Source organism: Manacus vitellinus, unplaced genomic scaffold (genome assembly GCF_001715985.3).
Source record: "Manacus vitellinus isolate BGI_N305 unplaced genomic scaffold, ASM171598v3 scaffold_22_pilon, whole genome shotgun sequence".
Taxonomy (NCBI): domain Eukaryota; kingdom Metazoa; phylum Chordata; class Aves; order Passeriformes; family Pipridae; genus Manacus; species Manacus vitellinus.
This window is the reverse complement of record NW_021939632.1, coordinates 13,826,567-13,848,726: the sequence shown is the minus strand read 5'-3', so window position 1 is coordinate 13,848,726 and position 22,160 is coordinate 13,826,567. Positions and strand designations below refer to the sequence as shown.

The 22,160-nt window shown below is 38.2% G+C and overlaps 2 protein-coding genes across 5 annotated transcripts in view; one reads left to right on the top strand and one right to left on the bottom strand.

The window, feature by feature from the left end:
* DYNC1I2 (dynein cytoplasmic 1 intermediate chain 2) overlaps positions 1–5,506 on the bottom strand; it is a 28,263-nt gene extending 22,757 nt beyond the window's left edge. The window contains exons 1-4 of one of the 4 annotated variants that reach the window (XM_018075292.3): positions 5,329–5,506; positions 4,329–4,446; positions 2,781–2,895; positions 1,894–1,965 (exon numbers count right to left, since the gene is read on the bottom strand). In XM_018075292.3, the coding sequence (XP_017930781.2) occupies positions 1,894–1,965; positions 2,781–2,895; positions 4,329–4,436 (295 nt within the window). In that variant the 5' untranslated portion in view covers positions 4,437–4,446; positions 5,329–5,506. The remainder of the gene's footprint in view (positions 1–1,893; positions 1,966–2,780; positions 2,896–4,328; positions 4,447–5,328) is intronic. The other 3 variants (XM_018075294.3, XM_018075295.3, XM_018075296.3) reach the window with 3 other exon arrangements.
* Positions 5,507–6,162: 656 nt separating this feature from the next.
* Positions 6,163–22,160, top strand: part of METTL8 (methyltransferase like 8) — a 79,579-nt gene continuing 63,581 nt past the window's right edge. Inside the window, exons 1-2 of the mRNA XM_029959854.1 lie at positions 6,163–6,530; positions 12,465–12,534. The gene's annotated coding sequence lies outside the window, so the exon portion shown is untranslated. The remainder of the gene's footprint in view (positions 6,531–12,464; positions 12,535–22,160) is intronic.

Below are 22,160 nucleotides of genomic sequence, written 5' to 3'. Positions count from 1 at the left end.
GACCAAAAAGTGGTTTTGTCATGCAGCATGCGGTTATTTTTGTTCTAGTTTGAATCAAATCCACATAAATCTTGTGTCTTACAATAAAGTTTCTAGTGTTGGGTTTTGAGGATGATTTTCTTTTTTACTTGACAGTAAACAGTCTAGTACTGCTACACTGAAACTTTTTCTTAAGAGTCAGTTCATTTTCAGCATACAGGTGAAGTCTGCATTCACACTTTAAAAAGGAACGTTTTTTGCAACTGATACATAGTAGTGAATGATATCATGCAATCTGATACAAACACAAAGTTATTTTGACACTTCTTTCAACTTTTTTTAGAAATAGCCAAATCTATTATTTAATGAAACTTAGGGTTAATACTTAAGAATCAGGGGGTGTGTTGAAGCTACTCATATGCTTCATTTTTCAGTAATATGTCAAACATTCACTGTTTAGGAACCCTTAAAAAGTACCTTTAATCGACAGAACACAAATTATGTACATAAATTGGTATCTACTCTGTCAAGGGTCAGGCATAGGAGAACTCTGAATTTAGATCTGCAAGATTTCTACAGAATTTCCCGAAATCACAAGTATGTTGTGAATTTGAGAGAATTTTTCCATCCCATCCCAAAACAGACACACGACTCTCGCTGAAAAAAATTCTCCCCTAATTTTATAAAACCCATAGTGAATTCCTCAATTTTTTAAAAAAATTCATTCTTCCAACAGGAGAGAAGTTTTTTATAGGTTTAGAGTTATATTTTGTTAATTCACACATAAACATACTCAGACTTCATAGTTATATAAATAGGGATGTATGTTCTTCAACTCCTTATCGCCATGCACGATTAATTTACCCCAAAGGAAAGGCCCACAGGCCCTTCTACCGCTGTTTTTGTGCATTACCAGGCGCGCTGAGAGAAATTCTGAGGTCGCAGGACGCGCAGCCCGAGGAACCCGCGCCCAGCGCTGGTGCTGCACCGCCCTCTTGTGGGAAAAGCCATTTTCGGGAGAGCCCTCCCATAACTGAGGGGAATCCCATTGAGAGACCAACATCTTACGAAAAGAACAAATGAAATTTCACCTACCCCGACAGACGATTCAACTACAATACCTTCTCGAAAGTAATTTTGGTGCACTAACTTATGGCTTCTTATATATAAGAAATACAGTAGATATCAAAATCATACTGACATTGCTGTGGTCCCTCCTCCCATAGGAGAGCTCGCTCTCTCTCTGGCAGTTAACAGGACAGGAGTTGTCTTAGGAATGTTTAATACAATTTTCTATGAAGGAATCCAACGTCAAGGTATCCACCTCCACCGACAGTGCCAGCACAAGCTTCCTGCACACCAAGCAGCTCAGCCATGAGTTACCTTCAGCTCAGGGACAGGATCACTGCATCTGCCAGTATCCAGCCAGCAGAAAAGGAGCCTGTGCCTTAGGCATGCTAATTGCAAGGTACCAAGGAGGATATATTAGCTTGATTTAGGATCCACATCAGATCTGGTTATCTTGAAAGGGAACAGAATGAATCCCCTGCAAACCTTCCACTGAAGGAGGTTAAGTAGATGCTCAGTGGAATTAACCACAACATGCAGGGCTGTGCACCAGTCTTGGATGTCAACACTCCCAAGCTCTTCAGGAACAGCTACTCTGAACCTACGCAATGATTTGCTTTGAGGACTGACTATTCTGTGGTTTTTGGATCCTCTCACAGTAGCCATACAAGTTTCTACAAAAGTCTTATCAACTGCCTTGGTAAAACTTTATGCAAGGGAAGTGTTCAACCATTAGTCTAGCAAGCAAAATCAGTAGTAGGTCAGAACTGATTACTTAAAAAGCTGTATGCCAGTGCTAACATAGCCCAAATGCACTCTCTCAACAATGCAAAGAGTTCAAATTACCAGAAATGACTGCTGTGGCTGTTGGAATGGAACCAGCAGTAAGAGTGTTTATTCCATGCTTGCTTTTGAATGCTTGAGGATTATGCAAAAGCAATTATGAAAATATAATCATAGATATACTATATCCATAAGAAATTATTATTAGTTATTTACAAACCCAGTTGAAATAGAACCTCACCAATGAGCCAAACTGACAAGCTTTAAATCTCTTCAGAGTTAGAGAAAAAAAGTGGAGTTGAATTATCACACTCTTTGCTTTCATCTTCCAGAGCAATGTGTCTAAGTAAAGGCAAAAATCAACAACCAATATGCTGCACAGGTATCAATCATCACCCTTGGTAGTTAATTTTTATACTCAGCCTTGCTAAAGCTCCATCAAAGTCAGTCAGGTAAATGACATAAGAAAAACAAGGGTGTAAAAGATACAGAAAGGAAACACACCAACTCCAAACAAAAATACTGGCACTAAAATTTGGCATTATGAAAAAGAGTAAGGAGAAAAAGTACAGTAGAATAATGTGCAGGAAAAATGGGGGGGGAATAAAACACATACATGATATTTATATATTTTATCTAATATACTTCAAATAACACACTAAGGGTAAAACATGTATTTTACAAAAGAGTAATGTAATGTGTACTGAAGCACATCACTTGGCATTTATAACAAAGACCATGAGGACAAATTAGTATTAAAATCAGACATGTACACTCCCCCAAAAAAGTGGCCAGAAAATTTTTATTTTAGATATGTAAATACTTCAACCCTAACCAAACAAATAAACAAACCACCACCACAAAAAAACCCCACCAACACAACCCCCCCCCCAAAAAAACAAACAAAAAAATCTCAAACATTCATCTCAAACAAATATTAACATTCCTACCAACGGGAGAGTCAGGTGTTAACCCCATGCTCTGAAGTAATGCTTCAGCTTCTCTTCTCTTCTTTTCAAGATCAGATTCTTCTTGTATAGGAAGAACTTCTTTCTTCTGGTCAGTCTAAAAGTGATTCAATAATTAAGTTATAGCATTTAACAGTATTTAACCTTTCATTTATTTTGAGAACTCATAGGGCTTTTTTGTTCTTCTGAAACCTATCATCATACAGGTTAAGTATTTGACTCCAGTAATTCTGATGGTCCTTTTTGTAGATAAAGTAGACAGGAATAACAAAGTCCTGTAGCTTTGGTACTGTCTTTAAAAGACATATATAAACATCCAAAAAGTTTGCCACAATGAATAACACTTCATAAGATTAAGAATACCTTTTTTTTTACACTAATGCTAAGCACTGTAAAATGCAAAGACTGAAGAAATAATATTATGTATCTGTGGATGAAAGTGTTTTAGAGATATCATCATATTGTTACAATTTTGAAATTACAATGACTGTATCAAGGAAAAGTAGTTTTCTTTAAGTTGTGTTATTATCTGCCAGATTTAAAAAAAAAACACTCAGAAACCTACACCTCCTCCTCTTTAATTTAGACATAAGGCAAGCTCTACTGTAAAAGATGCTGAACCCTCCGTATCTTTCCACAATCATTTAACTGCTTTTTTAAAAAGCAATTCCCAAATTTTAGAGCAAGTTCTCAGCTGCTAAGCTACTGCATCACATGTGGAATCTCAGATACAGGCAATACATTGTTACAAGATCATTAGAAAATAATTTGAGATATTTCCCTCTCCTTTTTGTCTGAATCATGCAGTTGGCAGCTGTCCAGCCTTCAGTCATATCCCAATTTGGAACACCAACCAGATTATAACCAAAACACAGAGAAGTCTTGAAAAAGTATCCCCAAACATTCCAGCAAAAGTTTCTTTTATAAGGCATAATCTGCATTCAGGACAAACAGCAATAAATCTCTGATTGTCACATCCTTTAGGAGACAGAAATCCAGAAGACAATGTTAACAAACCAAGTCTAACACACAAGTACCATATACATCCTGAGTGCTGATCTGACTTTAAAATTCACCCTATAGATGGGTCAAAGAGCACAAGACTGTAGCACAGTATTTGTACCATGATAATACTGACAGTCAGACAATTCATATAGACATCCTGTGGACTGTACTTCAGAAGTTAGTTAACACCACTCTAACTTATTAAGCAGAGCTTTCAGGCAATAATTTACAGTGATTTGATTAATGATGTTACATGCACAAAAGTAGTTTTAGAAATCAGAACTTTATACCAGTGTAGGATTAAAAAACCTCAGAATTAATACATAACATCATATGGACAATTCTAAAGAAGACAGCAGGTGTTTGCTCTCCTCAGACAATGGAAGTACTACATTTGTACTGGCACCAGCCATTAAATAGACACTCCCTGAACTACACGTAGCAAATGATCATGTGAACCTAACCTTAAATTTTGGGCAAGTTACATATGCAAAGCCAAACTTCAAAGCGAAAATTATTTCTTACTTCTTTTTTCTTTCTCTCCTCCTCCTTTCTCTTCTTCTCCTCTCTGATTTGAGCCAATCGCTGCTTCTTGCGCTCCAACTCCGCCTTCAGCTCACTTTTGTCCGACATGGCTGAAATGCTGATCAACAGAAATCACATCACTGTTTGGGTTTTGGTTTGGTTGTTTGGGGTTTTTCGTTTGCTGAGGTTTTTTTAAGAGAGCAGCTTTCCTTTAAAGAAGCTATCCTTAAAGAAATTACACTAGCTTACCACAACCAGAAACCTGAAGTCAGTAATATGAAAAAGAGTAATAATTGGAAAAAAAAAATCACTTTCCTATTTCCTTTTTTCTTTCACTTAACACATGCTCAAGGGATTGAGAATATGTCCTCCGTAAACATTTAAGTACCAATAAATAAATACTCTACGGTCGGCTTTCTTGAATGGCATTCCCGTGTCACTTTGGCACAGCACCAGGAAGGCGCGTTGTCACACCGCGGGTCCCCGCCCCGCCCGTCTAGAGGAGGGATTCCCGAGGAGCGAGAGGGGCGCCCGCCCCGCCCCGCCTCGCCCGGGGCTGACAGCGGCACGAACCTGGTGCCGCAGAGCCAAGCACCCATTCCCAAACCCCATGGGGGCCGCACTGGGAGCGCGCCCGGCAGCCCCGGCAGTTCCTCCACCACACCGCGGCCAGGAGGCGGCGGCACTCCCGGTCTCTCCCCTCAGGGAGCCCCGGCCAGGCCGCCCCAGCCCCACCCTGCCGCCCGGCGCCTCGCTCCGCAGGGCGAGCCCAGGGAAGGAGCGTTCGCTCCCCTTTGGGCAGCAGCGGCCCGAGCGGACTCGGCCCCGCACACTGCCGGTGCCTCCTGCCCCGCTCCGGCCCCGCTCCGGCCCCGCTCCGCCGCCCCTTGCGCCCTTCCGCCGCCGCACAAAGGCGCCGGCAGCGGGAGGGCGGCGGCCTACGGCGAGCGCCGAAGGACAAACCAGCTCCGACAGCGTTGTGGGATGCGCAGGAACTTACGGGAACTGCGGAAGGACACGGAGACCTGTTCAGGAAGACACCCAAGGCGCTACTCAGCGAGCGATCCCAAAGCAATTCACACGGGGAACGAGGGCGAAGAGAGGCGGGGACGGGGCGCTTCCCGGGCCCGGCACCGCGCCCCTCCCGCGGGGCGGGGCTGGAGAAGACTCTCGGAGAACAACGACGCCCGGCATGCAGCGCGCGCCGCCGGGCGTGACTCGGCGCCGGCGCCCCGCCGCAAGGGAGAGTGGCGCTGTCGCGCGTTGCATGAAGGGAGCTGTAGTCTTTCTGTGGTGCGGACGCTCGGCGGTCCAGGCTCCCGCGCCTCACGGGGCCCGGGCGGGATCCAATGGGCGGGGCTGCGACCTCTCCGTCGGGGTTGGGTCCCGGGGCAAGGAGGGACCAGCCACCTCAGCCCACTCCCGTCAGTGAGGATCCACCTTAGCCCAGCCATCTCAGCCCACCCCCGTCAGTGAGGATCCACCTTAGCCCAGCCATCTCAGCCCACCCGCGTCAGTGAGGATCTACCTTAGCCCAGCCGCCTCAGACTCCGCCTTGCCAATCAGTGAAACGAATCTGTCGATGCAGGCACTGGTTGAACTGTAGGGTTTTCTCTGCGGGCCAGGCGTAGGGCCAGTACCGTAATCACTCCAGTGAGCTGGGGATGAGAGCTGTAAACGCCTGCTGTGCCCTGAGCGTCAGGCGAGGGACGAATGGCCCGCGCAGAGGGTGCCGTGCGGGGTGTCCCGCCGTGGCCTTGGGCTGTCCCGGGGGCACGGCGCTGTCCCTCACGGGCGTCGTGCAGGAGTGAAGTTACACCTCGTTCGGGTACAGCTACAAACTGGTAGCAAGTGCCGTTGCTCTTCCCCGCTCTTCCTAAATAAGTATATTGTCACTTGCGTCGTGTGGAAACCTGTATCAAAATCTTTCACCTGTTTTTTTAACTGCTGGGCTGGTGCTGCTGAATGTATCTCACTGAAGTGCGTGACACCTCAGCCTGCTGGTCTTCCTGAACTGTGCTTTCCAAGGCAGAATTAATATGGATGATTCTTATAGTTCAAGTGGAGTGTGTGTTTGCAACACCCTACAAAACGAAGTTTTTGGAAGCAGTAACTATTAACTCCATGGCAGGTTAAATTTTCTGCTATTGCAAATTGGAATAATTTATTTGCAATCACTGGATCTACAAATAGTTGTGCCTGGTGAGTATATCTTTTGAACTCGTCCTGACAAGCACTGGAAAGAGGCCGCGTTTGCCGTCAGCCTTTGTCAGGCTGCAATTCTGCTAGGTATCATAAACTGAACAGGTTGGTTGGTACTTTGCTGGGAGAGCTGCCAGGAGAACTTCAGTTGCTGCAGGAATCAGTGTTGATTATTTAGTCTTCCATGTGAGTCAGGGTTCACACTGTACCTTAAGAAAATTTAGAGAAACTGTCTGTTGTCTAGATGGCTTCTGATCATTGAATAACCTCCATACATTTTGTGAGAGTATGGGTGTTACCATTCAGAGAAACTGTTACGTGAAAGTGTCAAAGAAAATTGTATGATGTGCAAGACAAGAGGTTACATCTTTCTCCAGAAATGGAAATATGAAGATGATAGTAATGAACTTCCACTAACATCTATCGTCCTTGAATTTGTTTGCCAGAATTTTCTCATACCACTTAAAGTGATGTGTGCACCTCAGAACAGGAATCTATGTTTTATTTCTGTATTTTACTTTATTTCTTGTCTGGCTATACAATATTAATTTTGTATTTGATGCTTTCCAGTAATATTTTTTAAGTTTACATTTAAAATTATGAATGTAGGAACCAGATATCTCACATTTCTAATTAATTTAGCCAACTGCTTTTTGGTAATTGATCTTCAATACTGAAGTGTATTTCTTGGTCCTGAACCTACATATATATGCTAAAGGTCATGTTATTATTTTTTATATTAGTCCTTCATTTTAGAACACAGAAAATAGAATAGCTAATTTTTGCAGCAGTGACATCCCCCTTTTTCTTTGTAAATGATAGCTGTAGTTTTCAAATAACTCTACCTGAGTCAGTTTAGCAGTGACACAAACACTGACAGGGTACTAACTCTATACAAATAAATTTGAGGGGGCTTAGCAGTCATGGATCTCACAAGTAACAGCAGTTTCAGTTTAAGTAAGCTGGTACATTTTTCATCAGCTGGAAGGCGTGAGGTCTCTGGTGGGAGGACAGGTTGGAGAGGGCACACAGGTTGTAGCTGTTTACAAGTGAGCGTTTTCTTCCAGCCTCAGCTTCCCAGTGGTGGCATCTTTCGGTGTAGCAAACCCCAATTTTATAATGGCCTGTAAGAATGTGGCTCAGTTACACTGTGAGGTGAGCTCTTTCAGCACCCAGCACTGGGAAAACAGCTTATAGGGGATTTTATACACCCATCCTGTGCATTGGTTCTTGGATGGTCTCAGCTTGGTTAAGACATGAACACCAGAGTTAATAGTGATTGTGTACCCATGTAAACAGAACTAGTGTATTACTGAGAAGTTATTTTGAGACATGTAAAGAATGATAAAGGTGCATCAGGTCTCTGCTGCAGGTGAGCAGAAATCCAGACTAAGCAGAGGAAGATACCATTTGATTCAGAAGAGTCTCTACTTTTGTTTTTTTGGAGAACATTAGACTCCTCTGCTGCCTGAATCATAAGGGTAGAGAGCAAAGGCAATTGGGCCATCATCTTGCTCTGTCACCTCCTTGTGCTGCTGAGGAACAGTGATTTGCTCTGGAGCATGAGACCAAGATCTGTGCTAGAGAGGGTAATTCCTTCCTCAAGTAACTGCCATTACATTAATATCCTGTTATTTAATCTATTTGACAAGTGTTTTGGTTTATGTTTTCTTCTGAGATAGTCTGATCCATGCAAGTAGTTTAGTTTAAAAAATAACTTTTTGAACAAAAGGAATCCGCTTAGGTTTGAATGGTACATCTTTCGATGCCTTTGACTACATTAGCACATGTGTTTTCAGACAGAAAAAGAGAATAAACCTGCAAAAGGCCTTTTGTAAGGCTTGTAAATGGAACATATATGTGTGAACTTGTAGAGACCTAAGTAAGTGTACATCTTTCCCATGACGTGATTTTGAGACTCCAGAAAACCCTAAAACAGTGAAATGCACACGTTTTCTAATGGTAGAAATTTAAACAGCTATTTATTTCAGTTCTTTAAAGGCTGAGAGAAGTATACAATTTTCAACAAATAAAGTATATTTTGCTGGTATGTGTGTGTATAAGTGGGTACTCTACTGCTGGCAAATTTTTATTCAATAACTGCTTTTAAACATAGGCATCATCACCACGGGTCTTGATGGCTGTTAGTACTCAGATTTCTATTGAGACAAATCTGTTGTTCCTGTCAGAAAAAGTTTTATAAGAAATGAGCCTGTTTGTCTTAGAGAAAGCAGTTTGTGGTGTTGTTTTGTTAAATTTGCTGCTGGAATCTCTTCTATCTGGAATTTTTAACAGGAGATTAGACAGCTATTACATGTTAAGGAACACTTATTCTGCTAAAGCAGATTGGACTAGATCTCTGATGTCCTTTTCAAGTCTGTATTCTGAGAGTGCTGTGAGTACAGAAAGAAAAAACAACCAACTCATATAATTTTTCTCATGGAACATCTTGTGAAACAGCCATCTGGACTTTTCTGTGGCTTTAGAAGTTTACAATCCAAATCTGCTACTCTGCAAAAAAATAAATAATTTGAAAAAATTAAATTCTTCAATTACATTATACTTGCAGGAAAAAACTTATAAAATTTAAACTTTTTAAAATAATATTAAATATATGTTTATAATTGGGGACTTGCACTTATTTTACAGTAAATAGAATATGTTCAAATATCCTTCTGGATAAAATCTACATGTATAATTTGGCATTTCTTATTCTGCATAACATACACAAAGCACCATGTAACCTGTTAAATTTTTTTATAGTGCTATGACAAAAAGTAAACAGCACTGGTTTTGTTAGTATTGTGTATGCCAGTAATGCTACCAAGCTCTAACACATTTACAGATCTGTTTTTATGAGCAAAATGTATTTACAGCTGGTATTAAAGTCAGTGGAAGTATGTGCTATTTAAACAATATTGTCATTAATCAGGAAAATTATTTTTAATTTCACTATAGTTATAGAGAATTATATCTTTCTTGCATTCATTCCCCTAAAGATGCCTGCAATTCAGAAGTGAAACAAAAAGCCCATTATAGAGGCTGGCTTAAATTCACTGTATATATCCACAGACAGTTACTGATCAGCTGTTGTGATTTATTTATGACGGCCATTTAGACTCCAAAAGAAAGTAAAAAATACAGATCCATGAGATTTTATAATTTCCTTTTCATTTTTATGTTTAGTGATAAATCTAGCATTTTGTAGCATTTCTTTCTCCGAGAGAAAAACCCTTGTGGCTAGTTCATAGAACAATTCATCTTAAAAGGACCATTTTCGCAGCTCTTATCCCTGCTCTGGAATTGTGGGGCAAGTGACTGCAGTCATGTCTTGACTTTCACCTTGGTATCACAGGAGGAAAAGTGGTGTTTTGCCACCAGTAGTTTTTGCCACTGGTTACTAGGTTACAGACCTGTCTTTATTTTTTCTTAGTCTCAGTTGTTTAGTGTGTCAAATTAACCATATTTATTTCAACAGCAATATTTCTTACTGCTAAAGCTATGTGATTTGATATTTGAAAGGAAGCCTTTTGAATGGAAGGCATCAAATATAATTTGGAGCGTTATTAAAATCATATCTCCATGGCGTAGATCATAACTTCATTACTAACAAAGAAATCAATACAGAATCATATCTGAGTGGGTTTTGAGCTTTTCTTCCTGCCACATATCAGGAACTGAGAGTTACCCTTGTGATGCAGGTATAAAGTAAGGGTGGCAAATACTATCCAGTTTTACAGGAGTTAATTCAAAATCAGTCACAGATACCCAAGTGACGGTTAAGAATTGCCCTTCAATCTCCTAGTTCCGTGATCGATTCAGAAGAACATACTAGTTTTCTTAAATATCAAGTAATATTTAGGAGTAAGCATTTTAAATGACTGCAAAGTCTAAATTTGTGAGGTTAAAAGATTATCTCCACAGGGTGGAAATTTCTGCAGGCCATTGTTTGAACTCCTGAAATGTACTAGAGCAAATTTCATACTTATTTCCATTGAGAAGGCAAATTACTTTTCATAGAAAGGGATCAAAAGCATCAGAGTGGATATGGTATGTTAATAATAGGAGGTGGGACAGTGAGGGTAGAACTGATGGGACACTTACGGTTCAAAGAATTCAGCACTTTTCATTTATGCTGGAAAAAATGTAAATTATGTCACCCTCGCCTCCTAGTGCAAAGTTATCAGACAGACATCACTAACTGATATCTCTGCCATTAAAATGAATGGAATGTTATTTCCTTCTATTTATTTCTTTTGGAAATCTTGCAATATCTTATTGCAAATGAAACAAAAATCCACATATAATGGTGTAAGAAACAAAGATTTGTCTGTAGTTTCAATGCTGGATTATTGCTGTTCTGTCTCAAAGCTAATTGAAATCCAAGATGTTTGTATCAAAGCTGTAACGAGACACTGGCAAATACCTTTCTGCCCCACTGGAAATGTAATCTTTCTATTGAACACTTTGTCCTGGCAAACTCCATCTGCAGTAGGAATGGGCGTTTTGCATCTGAATGGAGGTGGTCACTCCTTTGGCTCAGATGATACAGCGCACACTCCACTTGCCTGCAGCTGAAATCGATCCTTTACTGCCTTGAACATGACTGTGCATTTTTTACACCTAATTATCCTGTTGTTTCATATAGATGAATTTGGAATGCTAACACTATCACCCCTTTTTGATCTTTGCATACATCAGTGAGACAATTCTCTGAAAAGCCAGATATTCCCTACATAGGAATACTTTTAAAAGACTCAGTTGCATTTCTTTACCACATAAAACAGAATAAGATCACAGCGTTTCATTTATTGATAGAATGTTTCATAACATTTTCCTCACTTGCAGCAGTAAAGCAATAGTTCTGTGTATTATTGTACAAGTTACTCAAACTTGTAGACTTCTAAACAGCTAGAGATTAAACTAGGTATTCAACGTTTTGGTTGTTTTACTCATAAATAATGCCATTGACTTCAGTGAAGAGAGGCAACATAAAATTGAGGGGCAGTTGCAATGTGTTCACTCTTAAGTGTTAGAACTTCCATTACCTTTGGAAATGTGACTTGTTTTTTGATTTGTTGTTTGGGGTTTTTTTTGTAATATAAGGTGAATTGCACTGAGCGTATGTACAGAATCATTATTTCCTTTCTTCTTTTGTTTTGACATGAATATATGCTCTTAGAGTTTTCATTTCACATCAAGTGTGTAGGTTATTTGTACAAAAAATGGGAAGAAATCTCTAACTATGGAAGGGATAGTGTGAAAGGCATAAATAGCAGCTAGTCTCTGCAGGTATGAACCTGTTCTTATTTAAATCAATGAAAATTTCAGTACCAACTGCAGTAAATGCAGGATCAAGTCCTCAACTCTTTCTGAAAATCAATTAGGTGCATTCTTATTAGGTTTTCATGCCTTTGAAAATCTATCTCTAAATTACTGATGGAAACCGATCAATTAGATTTCTGAGATAATTTTATTAAAATAAATTCCACAAGGTTGTGTAAAATGAAAAGAAATGCTTAAATTTACTGGCTTTTTATTTATCCAAAAAGAGTGAGCTATATCTGAGATTGTCAAATCACCTTGTTTTATTTGCTGAAGCATGTAGGGCTTAGAATGCTGGTGTGACTCTGTGTATTATGAATTGTTTCTGCACTGGAAAGAATAGTGCTGGTGGTAAGAAGCTAAGTGATTAGAAATTGCTCTGTCAGGCCTTGGACTGAAATACCTTTTAAATACACTTTTTATATGGTGCTGTAGCAATTGAAAGTTCTGATTCAGTGCCTGCTAAGAAAATATTGGAAATGCTTTTAGAGTTTTCTTAGCCAACTAAAGTTTAGTAATAGTGGATAACAAAAAATATAATTATATTTAATGCAAAAAACTGTGGCTTGTTCTGATTTGTATCTCTTTTGAATCTTCCATTGTTCACAGGAGATTCAGTGGTGGCTGAAGGGTACATGACACGAGCTGCCAGGTGGTACAGCGTGAGGTTTGCATAAAGGTAATTTTTCCATGTCTCCCATCTTCATCTGCTGTCTTTCAGGTGCAATAACCTATTTCTTTAAACTGTGTTACTGTTTTTTATATATATATGTGTGTGTGTGTATATATATATATGACCATGATGTCATAAAATGTCATGTTATACATTATGCCACACTGCGCTGTAATTACCTAGAGAACATAATATTCTTTTGAAATCTTACCTAGTTATATAACTTTTACAGATTTAAAATTACATTAACATCTCTGTTATGTAATTAAGCTATATTTTAATTGAGATATAAGACAATCTATTTATTATTATAATATAAATTAAAATTATGTAATTGAGGTAATGTATCAATACATGCATATAGTATGCATGTTAACATGCACAGTTCATATAATAAAGATATTGAGGTTACTACTAGTTTTATTTAATAAATTCAGATAGTGAGTGAGATAGATGCTCTAAATACCGTACAACTTCACAAAAACAAACTTCAGTAGGAACTTCAGAACAAAGAAGATTGGAAGTGGTATTTGAGGTGTTACTATATCATACTTACTTATAGTTAGGAGGATAAAAATTAAATGAATGGAAATAAGGAACTATTGCATTTACCAACTGTATTTGTACATATTTGAAAGCCTGATCCTCAGAAACTACTGACTGCATTCTCTTCCAACTAAAAATGGTAAAAATGTAACTGTTAGCCTGAGAACAAGCCTGAGAAGTATTAACTGAGAGATAATTGCTTAAAAAAGTTATTTTAAGCTAATGAAAAGAAGATCATAGAAGAAAAGTGCCATTTCAACCACGTAAGGGTAATAATACCAGCTAATGCAGGAGTGTGTTCTGGCAAAAATAAATAAGCATTGCAAAACCTGATATGGCCAGTATGGAATACAGAAATATATCCAAGTGAGTAAGCATCAAATGAAGGATTATCCCTACTTGTGGAGAATCCATTCCAGCAAGAAATTGAACCATGGACTACTGCATCTGAAATTCGTAAGACTCCCTAGAGAGCTAAAAGGGAATCTGCAGATTCTGTCATCAATATGCCAAAGATCTCTGCACTGTACTGTGGTGCACAAAGGTAAATGTTCCTGAGATTTCCCTTTTTAAAGGACTTCTTTCAGAATAGTAATCAAACCTCAATGTTCTGAGTTCTTAAAACTACAGCTAAGTTCTCTTTGCTGTTGCTTTGCATGTGAATGCAGGAAAGAAGTTCTGATTTTCTGAAGGTTCTAAAATAAGAGCAAAAATATTGAGGTGTTCTGAAATGGCTTGAAAGGTAAATAGAAGGTTCTAAAATGTTACCAAATGTGCAGGCTAACCACAGAGAAAGAGAAAGAATAAGCATTTAAAGCAAAATATTTTATTCCATATTTAGCTTGAATTGGAAAGAGACTGTCCAAAGCAAATAACAGAAAGACAACCAGATGTGCGAAACTATGTGTCAGGAGACTGGGGAAGTGTGGAGGAGGAAACTTCTGAGATTGCAATATAAATATGTTAGGAATAAATTAGAACTGACTTTGTACTGGAGGAGCTGCCAAAATCATGATGCTAGAATATATTGATGCAGGAACATCCTATATGTGTTGCATATATCTCAAGCAACTTCAAGAACATCATGCTAGACCACGCCAGAGCAAAGAAATTATCCATGGATAGTGAGTTGAAGAGAGAAAAGATTTTTATATATCTTTGTTAATATGGTATAGAGAATAGAACTGCTGAACAAGAAAATGACAAACTGGGTATTCTTAAGATTATTAACTGTATGAGCTAAAATGAACACCAAGAATGATAATGACCTCAACAGTCAATTATGGGTGTTCAATAGTTCTAAAAAAACCCACCCTAACACATCTCAAATAGACACACTTAAATGGACACATACAAAATCAATAATCTCCTTAAAAACTGTGGTGAAAAGCACAACTGTCTTTTACTTGGACACCTGTTTGGTTTGGAAAAGGATCACATTATGAGATTCTGTCTCTGGCCTTGAGAAATAATGTGATCTGTAGAATCGATACTATGAAAGACTTTATGATTTTACTGGATTTTTGTAGCTTTGTGTTCTGTAGTTCTCCTTCCACATGTTCAGATGGTAGGCTCGCTACAATGTGTTATACTTCTCATATCATCAGGAAACCTGTGACAGATATTTTTTTTATTTTAGAAACACTTGTTTGCTGATTCATTCTGCAAGCCTTCCCATCTTGATTTTGATTCAGTCTTGTGTACAGCTGCATAAAGATGGTGAAGTAGGGTCTGTCATACACAAAACTGTTCTGAAGAATCACGAGATTTTAGGAGAATATCCCAGCAACCAGAACTGTGCAGATGAGTCCACTTAAGATATGGTTAAATACTTTTTGCCAAGCTTTAATGAAAAACACTGTTGTAAAGCTGACAACAACAGCTAAGAAATATAAGCATGTATTTAAGTCAATGAAAACTAATTAGATGAGCTCTCTGACATCAAATTCAATGTGATTTGATTATAAATCCAGAAGAGAAGCTTCATGCTTATGAAAGCTTTTCCAGTGACATTGTAATGAATTGCAGCACATCTTTGCCCATGCTTTTTGACCCGGTGAAACACAAAAAAATTAATTTTGTTTATTCTATAACAAATGGCTGCATGTGTGTGATAACACTGTAATAAACAGCATTGACTTGTGGAATGTTAAGCACACTTTCTCAATGAGATTTTTCATTATTTCAAGCAAAGCAGATGTATTCATAATTTCATCTTTGGGTGGATATACAAATACTTTTACTGTAGAAATCTAGGCTTAAGCCCCTTAGACCTTCAGTCATACAACTCAGTTGAATTCAATGCACTGGACATTTTTTTTTTTTTTTTGCTTTTGCTATTAATTATCAGTTTGCTTTGGAATTGTAAAGCAATCATGGCACTCCAAAGCAATATTTATCTCAGAGAGTAGCAGCCTCTTGAATGGAGAAGAACTGTAAAAGTTGCCTACCTGTTTACTTCACATCATTGTCCTTCCATGTCATTCTGAATGATCCACAGACCACCTGCCTATGTACAGATAGGGTTGCATATTGTATGGGAACCTCAGCTGTGAGGTTTTTCATTGCAAAGGTTTTTGATAAAAATCCACTAAGTCACAATGAGCAGATAAGCTTGTTTTGTGAGACTATCCATGCTTGTACATTTGAGTTGAGGAGCCTGAAAAATTACTAATATACTACAGGCATCTTTGACACCCAAGTATTTGTTTTGTGGTACAAAAATCTGTGTGTTCCAAATACAGAAGAAAATATACCTAAATCAAGTATGTCAGGAAATATGTTTTGAAGTACTGCAGTGGTTTATCTCTGCTACACATTTTGTGTCTCTGCCAGAAACTGGAGTAGTTCTTCAGTCCAGGTCTGAATACTAAGTTGTCCCTGGCAGTGGAGAAAGCCAGACCTACTTGGTAGATCACTGCTACAGCCAGGCAGAGAAAGAGGAAAATGGGATGGAGTCTACCAATCAAAAGCCATTTGATGAGTTGTCAAATGAAACTATGTCAGAATGCACAGCCTTTTGCCAGAGGTATGTTGGTCATACAAAGCAAAATGAATGTGGAAGATCTGATTAACCAGTGACATTTACATAGTCAATTGATGTAGCACCATTTGACAACTCTAAATTTCCAGTTGTATAGATGATTGATGCAGATGACAGTGGTGGTGGAAGAAGGCATTATATACTTTTATAAAATCATATTTACCTTCCATGTACTTTTTACCCAGTATGAAACAACACACAGTAATAGTCTTGAAAATATTCTTGCAGTGTATATTCATTTATATTTTATTATTAAGTATAGGAGCAATGTTCTTGTTATTTTGCAAAAATAGTTTAGTTAATATAAAAATATCTCGGTTAATAAAGCAGCAGCCTGGAAAGCTGGGAAGTTGCCAGCAAGATTTCTGTTTTTCTGCGTAAAATCCAGTTTGCATTTTTTTTTCATATTCTATAGGAAAACACTATGTTTTTCACTAGTTTTCACTGATACTGTGTATATATTGTTGCATACACATTTTCATTTTCATAGGCACTTTTGCCTTTCCTCTCAGAAAGTCTCTCCTGGTTATATTGCAGTTAATCATGACTGGTTGGTTGCTTTTAAAAAAAATCTCATTGGACAAGTTCCTGTGTTGGGTCAAATTAGGATATGATGTTTTGTCTTTCTGATCAGTCTGATGAATCATCTTTATCATTTCACCTCCCTGACTTGTGCTGCAAGTGTAGAAAAAAATTGAGGCAAAGAACTGCTGTCAGCTGCTGGTAGTTTTGTCCCAGTCCTGCACTGAACCATATGAATGAATGAAATGGCCAAAAGAACTACTGGAAAGAAGGCAAGCTGTTATCCTGTTAGGAAAGTCAGTTTTATTCCAAATCTTTACAAAACTAAAACATAGTTTATTTTTCAGATGAAACTCTGAACATTTATGTGAGCTCATATCTCTCGAAGTTTTAAAGGTGTCTTGGTCCTATATAGGATAGTTTTGTATTGTATTTTGTAGGAATAAATGTGAACTTGCTCTGTCACTGCACTGAGCCTGTTGGACTCTTTTTGCAACACAATGAATATGGTGGCAACTTGAGCTAGCAATGACAAGCCCAAATTTGAGCTATTAAAGTTTTATCTTGGTTATAGCTCTGTGTAGTCAATTTTGTGAGGTGAGTTCTTTCATTTTGGGCAGAAGAATGAACATTTACCATCTACCTTCCTAATATGCAGACTTCCCATTTAGCTTCATTGAAAGGATAATGAGTCATAATTATAAATATCTGTACAGAAGGAAGACAGCTAATAGCAGAGGATCATTTAGTTACTAGATAAAAGCATAAAATCTAATGATCAAAAGTCGACGGTAGATAAATATAAAATCTTAATTAGGTACTTAAAAAGTTTTTGTCAATTACAATTTGGAACAATGTGTCTAGAGTAAGGGGAATATTCTATCATCAAAAATCTTTAACTGCCATTTTTTTTTCTGTGTGCTTGCACACAATTTCTGAACTGATATGGGAATTATTGCTTAAAGACCTACAACTTTTGATTTGTAGAAGGTCAAAATAGTTCACAGAGGTTGGACTTCACACTCTGAACTTTCTGGTAAGGCACCTTGCCCTGAATTTCATCGTTAGAAATTTAATTAGCCAACTGTGAAAAATAGAGAGGGGAGAAATAAGACACTTCTTGTTCTCTAGTGCTCTCTTCCCCATGCAAGAGGAATTAAAGTCAAATGTGACATAGCAGAAGATAGTAAAAAAAATAAGAGGTTTTGAAACAAAAAAACTCTATGTCAATACTCCACTCTAAAAGCAGAGGGGGCAAAATGTAAACCCCTAAATCAAGTCTCAATTTACCATGTTTTGAAAAGAAAATAAATGGTTCTGGAAAGTAGATAAATGCTAATGAGTCTATACCATAACCCTCATGGTAATTTTGTAGCTGTGTATCAGGTTATTAGGTTTATCTCCAAAATAATTCTGTGTTCAGGGGAGTCTCAGTAAAATGGTGGGTTCACTAAGACTTTGGGTGCTCAGATAAACTTCTAAACTGCAGGAAGCTTGTCCATATACCCCAAATTCAAGGCTTTGCTAAAATTTCTATGCAAGAAACACTGATACTAAAGATAATCTTTAGTATATGCAAAAATACCAAGCAATTATTATCAGTGGTCCTAAGATGACACTTTTTTAAATTGAATGTTCTCTGAAGATTTTGCAGGTGGTAACTGAGTATCTCAAGTATGCTATTTTCTAGCAGCAAAACCAGCCCTACAGCAGGCTTAACTTAAAGGATCAGTTATTCTTAATAATTGAATTTCACAAGATAATCATAACTTTGTAATCAACAAAATGCAAAACCATAAAATTAGTCATTGTAGTTAGATAACCTGATTTTAATGTCAGAATAAATTGTTGTTCATATAACTAACTGAACAAAAAGGGAGCAAAATTAATTCTTACCCATCTTTTTATTATGTACATCTAGTTCAGGAACTCCAGAATATTTACCTCAGTAATATGATACTCTCTTCCAGTTACTGAATTTAAACTTTTAGATCAAGTAGATAATATTTATTTCTCATTTGTTTAATTACCGACTCATTATGGTATTTATTTGGTGTATATAATTTAATTAGAAAAATTACTAAAATTTGGTTAAATGATCTGTTAATAATTACATTTGAAAACCTATACCCTCTCAGTGCCAAACTCCCTCAAACTGCCTTCTGCCCACACTATTTCTTGTGTGCTTACTGTGGAGTTTTGCTTTGCTTGTGAAGTTTCCTGCATTGTGATGCAAACTTTTCTCAGTATCTCAAAAGATTGCATTTTCCATAGGTACTGTAGGTTGACAGAAGATAACAGTCTGCCAACTGGCTGGAAATGATTTCAGGTTGCACAAACCTGCTTTATCAACAAAACTCTTAACCCCTGTTTAAATGTTCAGAACATGTAATTCAAAATTAAAGAATGTGCAAAAGACTGTACAGACAATGAATTGCTAAAATAACTGTAATGATGCACAGTTCTACACTCACTCTTTTCTCTCTGCTGAAGGACTCCGCATATCAGGCAAATTCTGATGAGAGTTTTTGTTAATTACGTTTATGTTACAAGATGTGCTATGACAGTTCTATATAAAACCAGTACATTGCTTCCATTATAGTTGGACATTTGCATTAAACTACAAAGAGTTTCCGTCTTTATCTTGTTCCTGGCTTGAGACCAGTAGCTTTCTTGCTTTTTATTAGTTGCAGCATAACCTAAAATAGAGGCTGAATAAAGTAATTGACCAAGAATACAGCTTCAAATAATATTGTCTATGTGCCCCACTCTGTCTTTCCCTTTTCTGTCTCTCCCTAGGGGAAAAGCAGTTATCTTCCTTATGCTAAATCCAGTTTCTATCCACAGCAATCATGTAAATCTTGGCATCAGTCTCACAGCAGAATAGAAAGTCAAATCAGCAGGAAACTTCCCCATAAGAGCAACAGGCGGCCCCAGGAGGAAGAAAAAAAAAACACAACAAAAATATCCTCTCAAACTCTTCCATTTATTTTCTTTCAAAAATACGAGTTCTCTCATTAGAAACACTTCAGGTTTTCTTGTATTTTTAAAGATAATATGCCTTCAAAATATAACAACTCATTGTTCGGCAAGCCTGCCAGCCTTTCAAAGCCTTTTATTTCAAAGCTTCTTTCTGAATAAACAAATTTATAAAGAGAACAGATTGAAGTTTCTGCTTCTCCTAGTGTTTTACATAGAGGCTACACAAGCTGTCTTCTCTCAAAATGAGTCAGACCTTAAATTATAAAGTAACTAAAAATTGTTGGATGCAGCTGGTGGGATGGATTTTCTATCTTTTACATACAGACTGACTCTAAAGCAACAAAAATATTTTTAATTGAAAATTCAAAATGCTAGAGCAAACCCCCAAAATATTTTTTATTATTACAGTTCTAAATGTTAAATAATACTATTAGTAATTTGATCAGGGATGTTTTAAATGTTTAGAGATAGGCAAAGGAAGACTAAGTGTAATACAAATAACTATCATATAAACATGTCGATAACATAATAAAACTATACATGTGGTTTGTAATATAATTTTAATTTGTACATATTGGACTGATGTACATAATGTCTTTTTATCCAGTTATTACATTCCACAAGAGCTGATTTCACTTCAGAGTGAATTAGTCCTTTAAGGAGAAATTCTCCTTTTAGGAGAAATTGTCTTCCTCATACTAAACTGAGTTACCCTCCCAAAAATGAGAGATTAGTTACTAGGGTTATAAACCAGAGAAAACATACCCAGAGATACAAAGATTTCATTTGCTAGAGCAGAGATTCAGGGAATACAAATATAGGAATAAAATGTCCTTAGAAGAAATGGAGAAAGGAGTTTTGGAATAAGAAGGAAATGTTAATTAGTGAATGGAGCAAATGTCACTGAGTAGCTTGGAAAGCATAATGTTAGTAAGTACAAAATAATGTGAAAGAAATGGGAAAAAATATGTCTGAACTCTCACAGGATTGTAGTCACCTCTTCACTTAGTAAGAAGACCTGGGGGTCTCTGTGGAGATCTCAAACCGTGTGTAGATTCCTTGATAGAGCTTCCTATAGTTAGTACCTGAGTAGCAACTGAAAATCAGAAAGAGGTTCAGAGTACACAAGACTGGAGTAGGCTTGCAAAGGAAGAAATCAAAAGCCACACTCTATGTGATTGTGTGCCAGAATATTTGACTTCTTATTAAAAGCAGGTACAAATGCAGTACAGGTACAGTCAGAGACTGGAATAACAGTGAACTCTGCTGTCTCTGAAGTCAACTGAAATCACTGGGAGCAATTCTTACTTAAAGATACTTTTCTTCGAAGTGGAGTAACACTACTGTGGGGGATTTGAACAGCTGTTGATGTGTCAGTGGCTGACTCCCTGTACTGCCTGTGAATTTTATGTCATTTATTTGAGGATAGGATAGCAGTGCTTAGGTCTGTATGCAAACTCAAATAGTGCTTATGGTTATACACTTACAGTCTCATGGATAGGCAAATTCTTCCCAGGCTTTTGCAGTGCCATTGCCAGGGTCCCACTGCTTGGAGAAGAGTTCATCCAAATCCATGTATAACAGTGCCTTCTTTGCAGGGCTGCAGTTGTTATTTCCAGTCACCAGCTGTATAGTTATCAGTACATTTTGAAAGCTGCTGAGGTTCTGTTTGCAAGGCCCTTGCAACTTCTTACAGTATGCAATAAAGTGAGGACAAGATTTATCTCTCATTTACATTGCTACAGATTTTAAGCATACTTTTCAACATGGAAATGTATATTTGCAGATGCTGCTTTTATTAGGTATGGAGACCTGTGAAGTGATGGTATTGTTTTGCATCATTATAAATGCAGGAAAAAAATTGCTTTATGGACTAACTGTCCAGCAAACATCTTAGTTCACTTCGTGCACCTCATCTGTTATTTGTAGATTATAACTAAAATGTAATTTTGAAGCTTTTTAAGCACAGTATTTCCATAAAACAATATGAAGAGAAGAAATAGTTATAAATGGAGAAGCCACGGCATGTCTACAGCAAGTACTCCATTTCTGAGTCCAGGCTGAATATGTCAGGGAGCAATGGGGGCTGGCTGGGAGCGGGGCAGGCATGGAAATGGCAACCAGGTTCAACTGCTGAGGCAGGTCGACAGTCATGCTGGAAAGTCAATCCACAGGTCATAACCCAACCTACTGAGGGTTAGAGTCCTGTGCTTACGGGGCAGGTCCTTGGTGATGGGGTCAGGCAGAAATCAGGCCAGGAAGTCAGGTCCAAGGGGCACAGGCAAGCCCCAAAACACCCAGACTGAGCTTAATTAGAGCCCTTGGATTTATGGGCAGGCATCTGGGGGTGAGGCTGGTCCGGGCCACTGAGGCCTGTTAGTGTTCGGACCTGTCTGGCATGGGAGACCCTACCGAAGGCATGTACCATCACCAGCACAGCTTGCAACTGCATAGGGGTACACAGGCTTCTTTCCCACTCAAAATGGTTAGGGCAAGCCATTCACTCCCTACTTTTCTGCCACCCATCTACACCCAAACG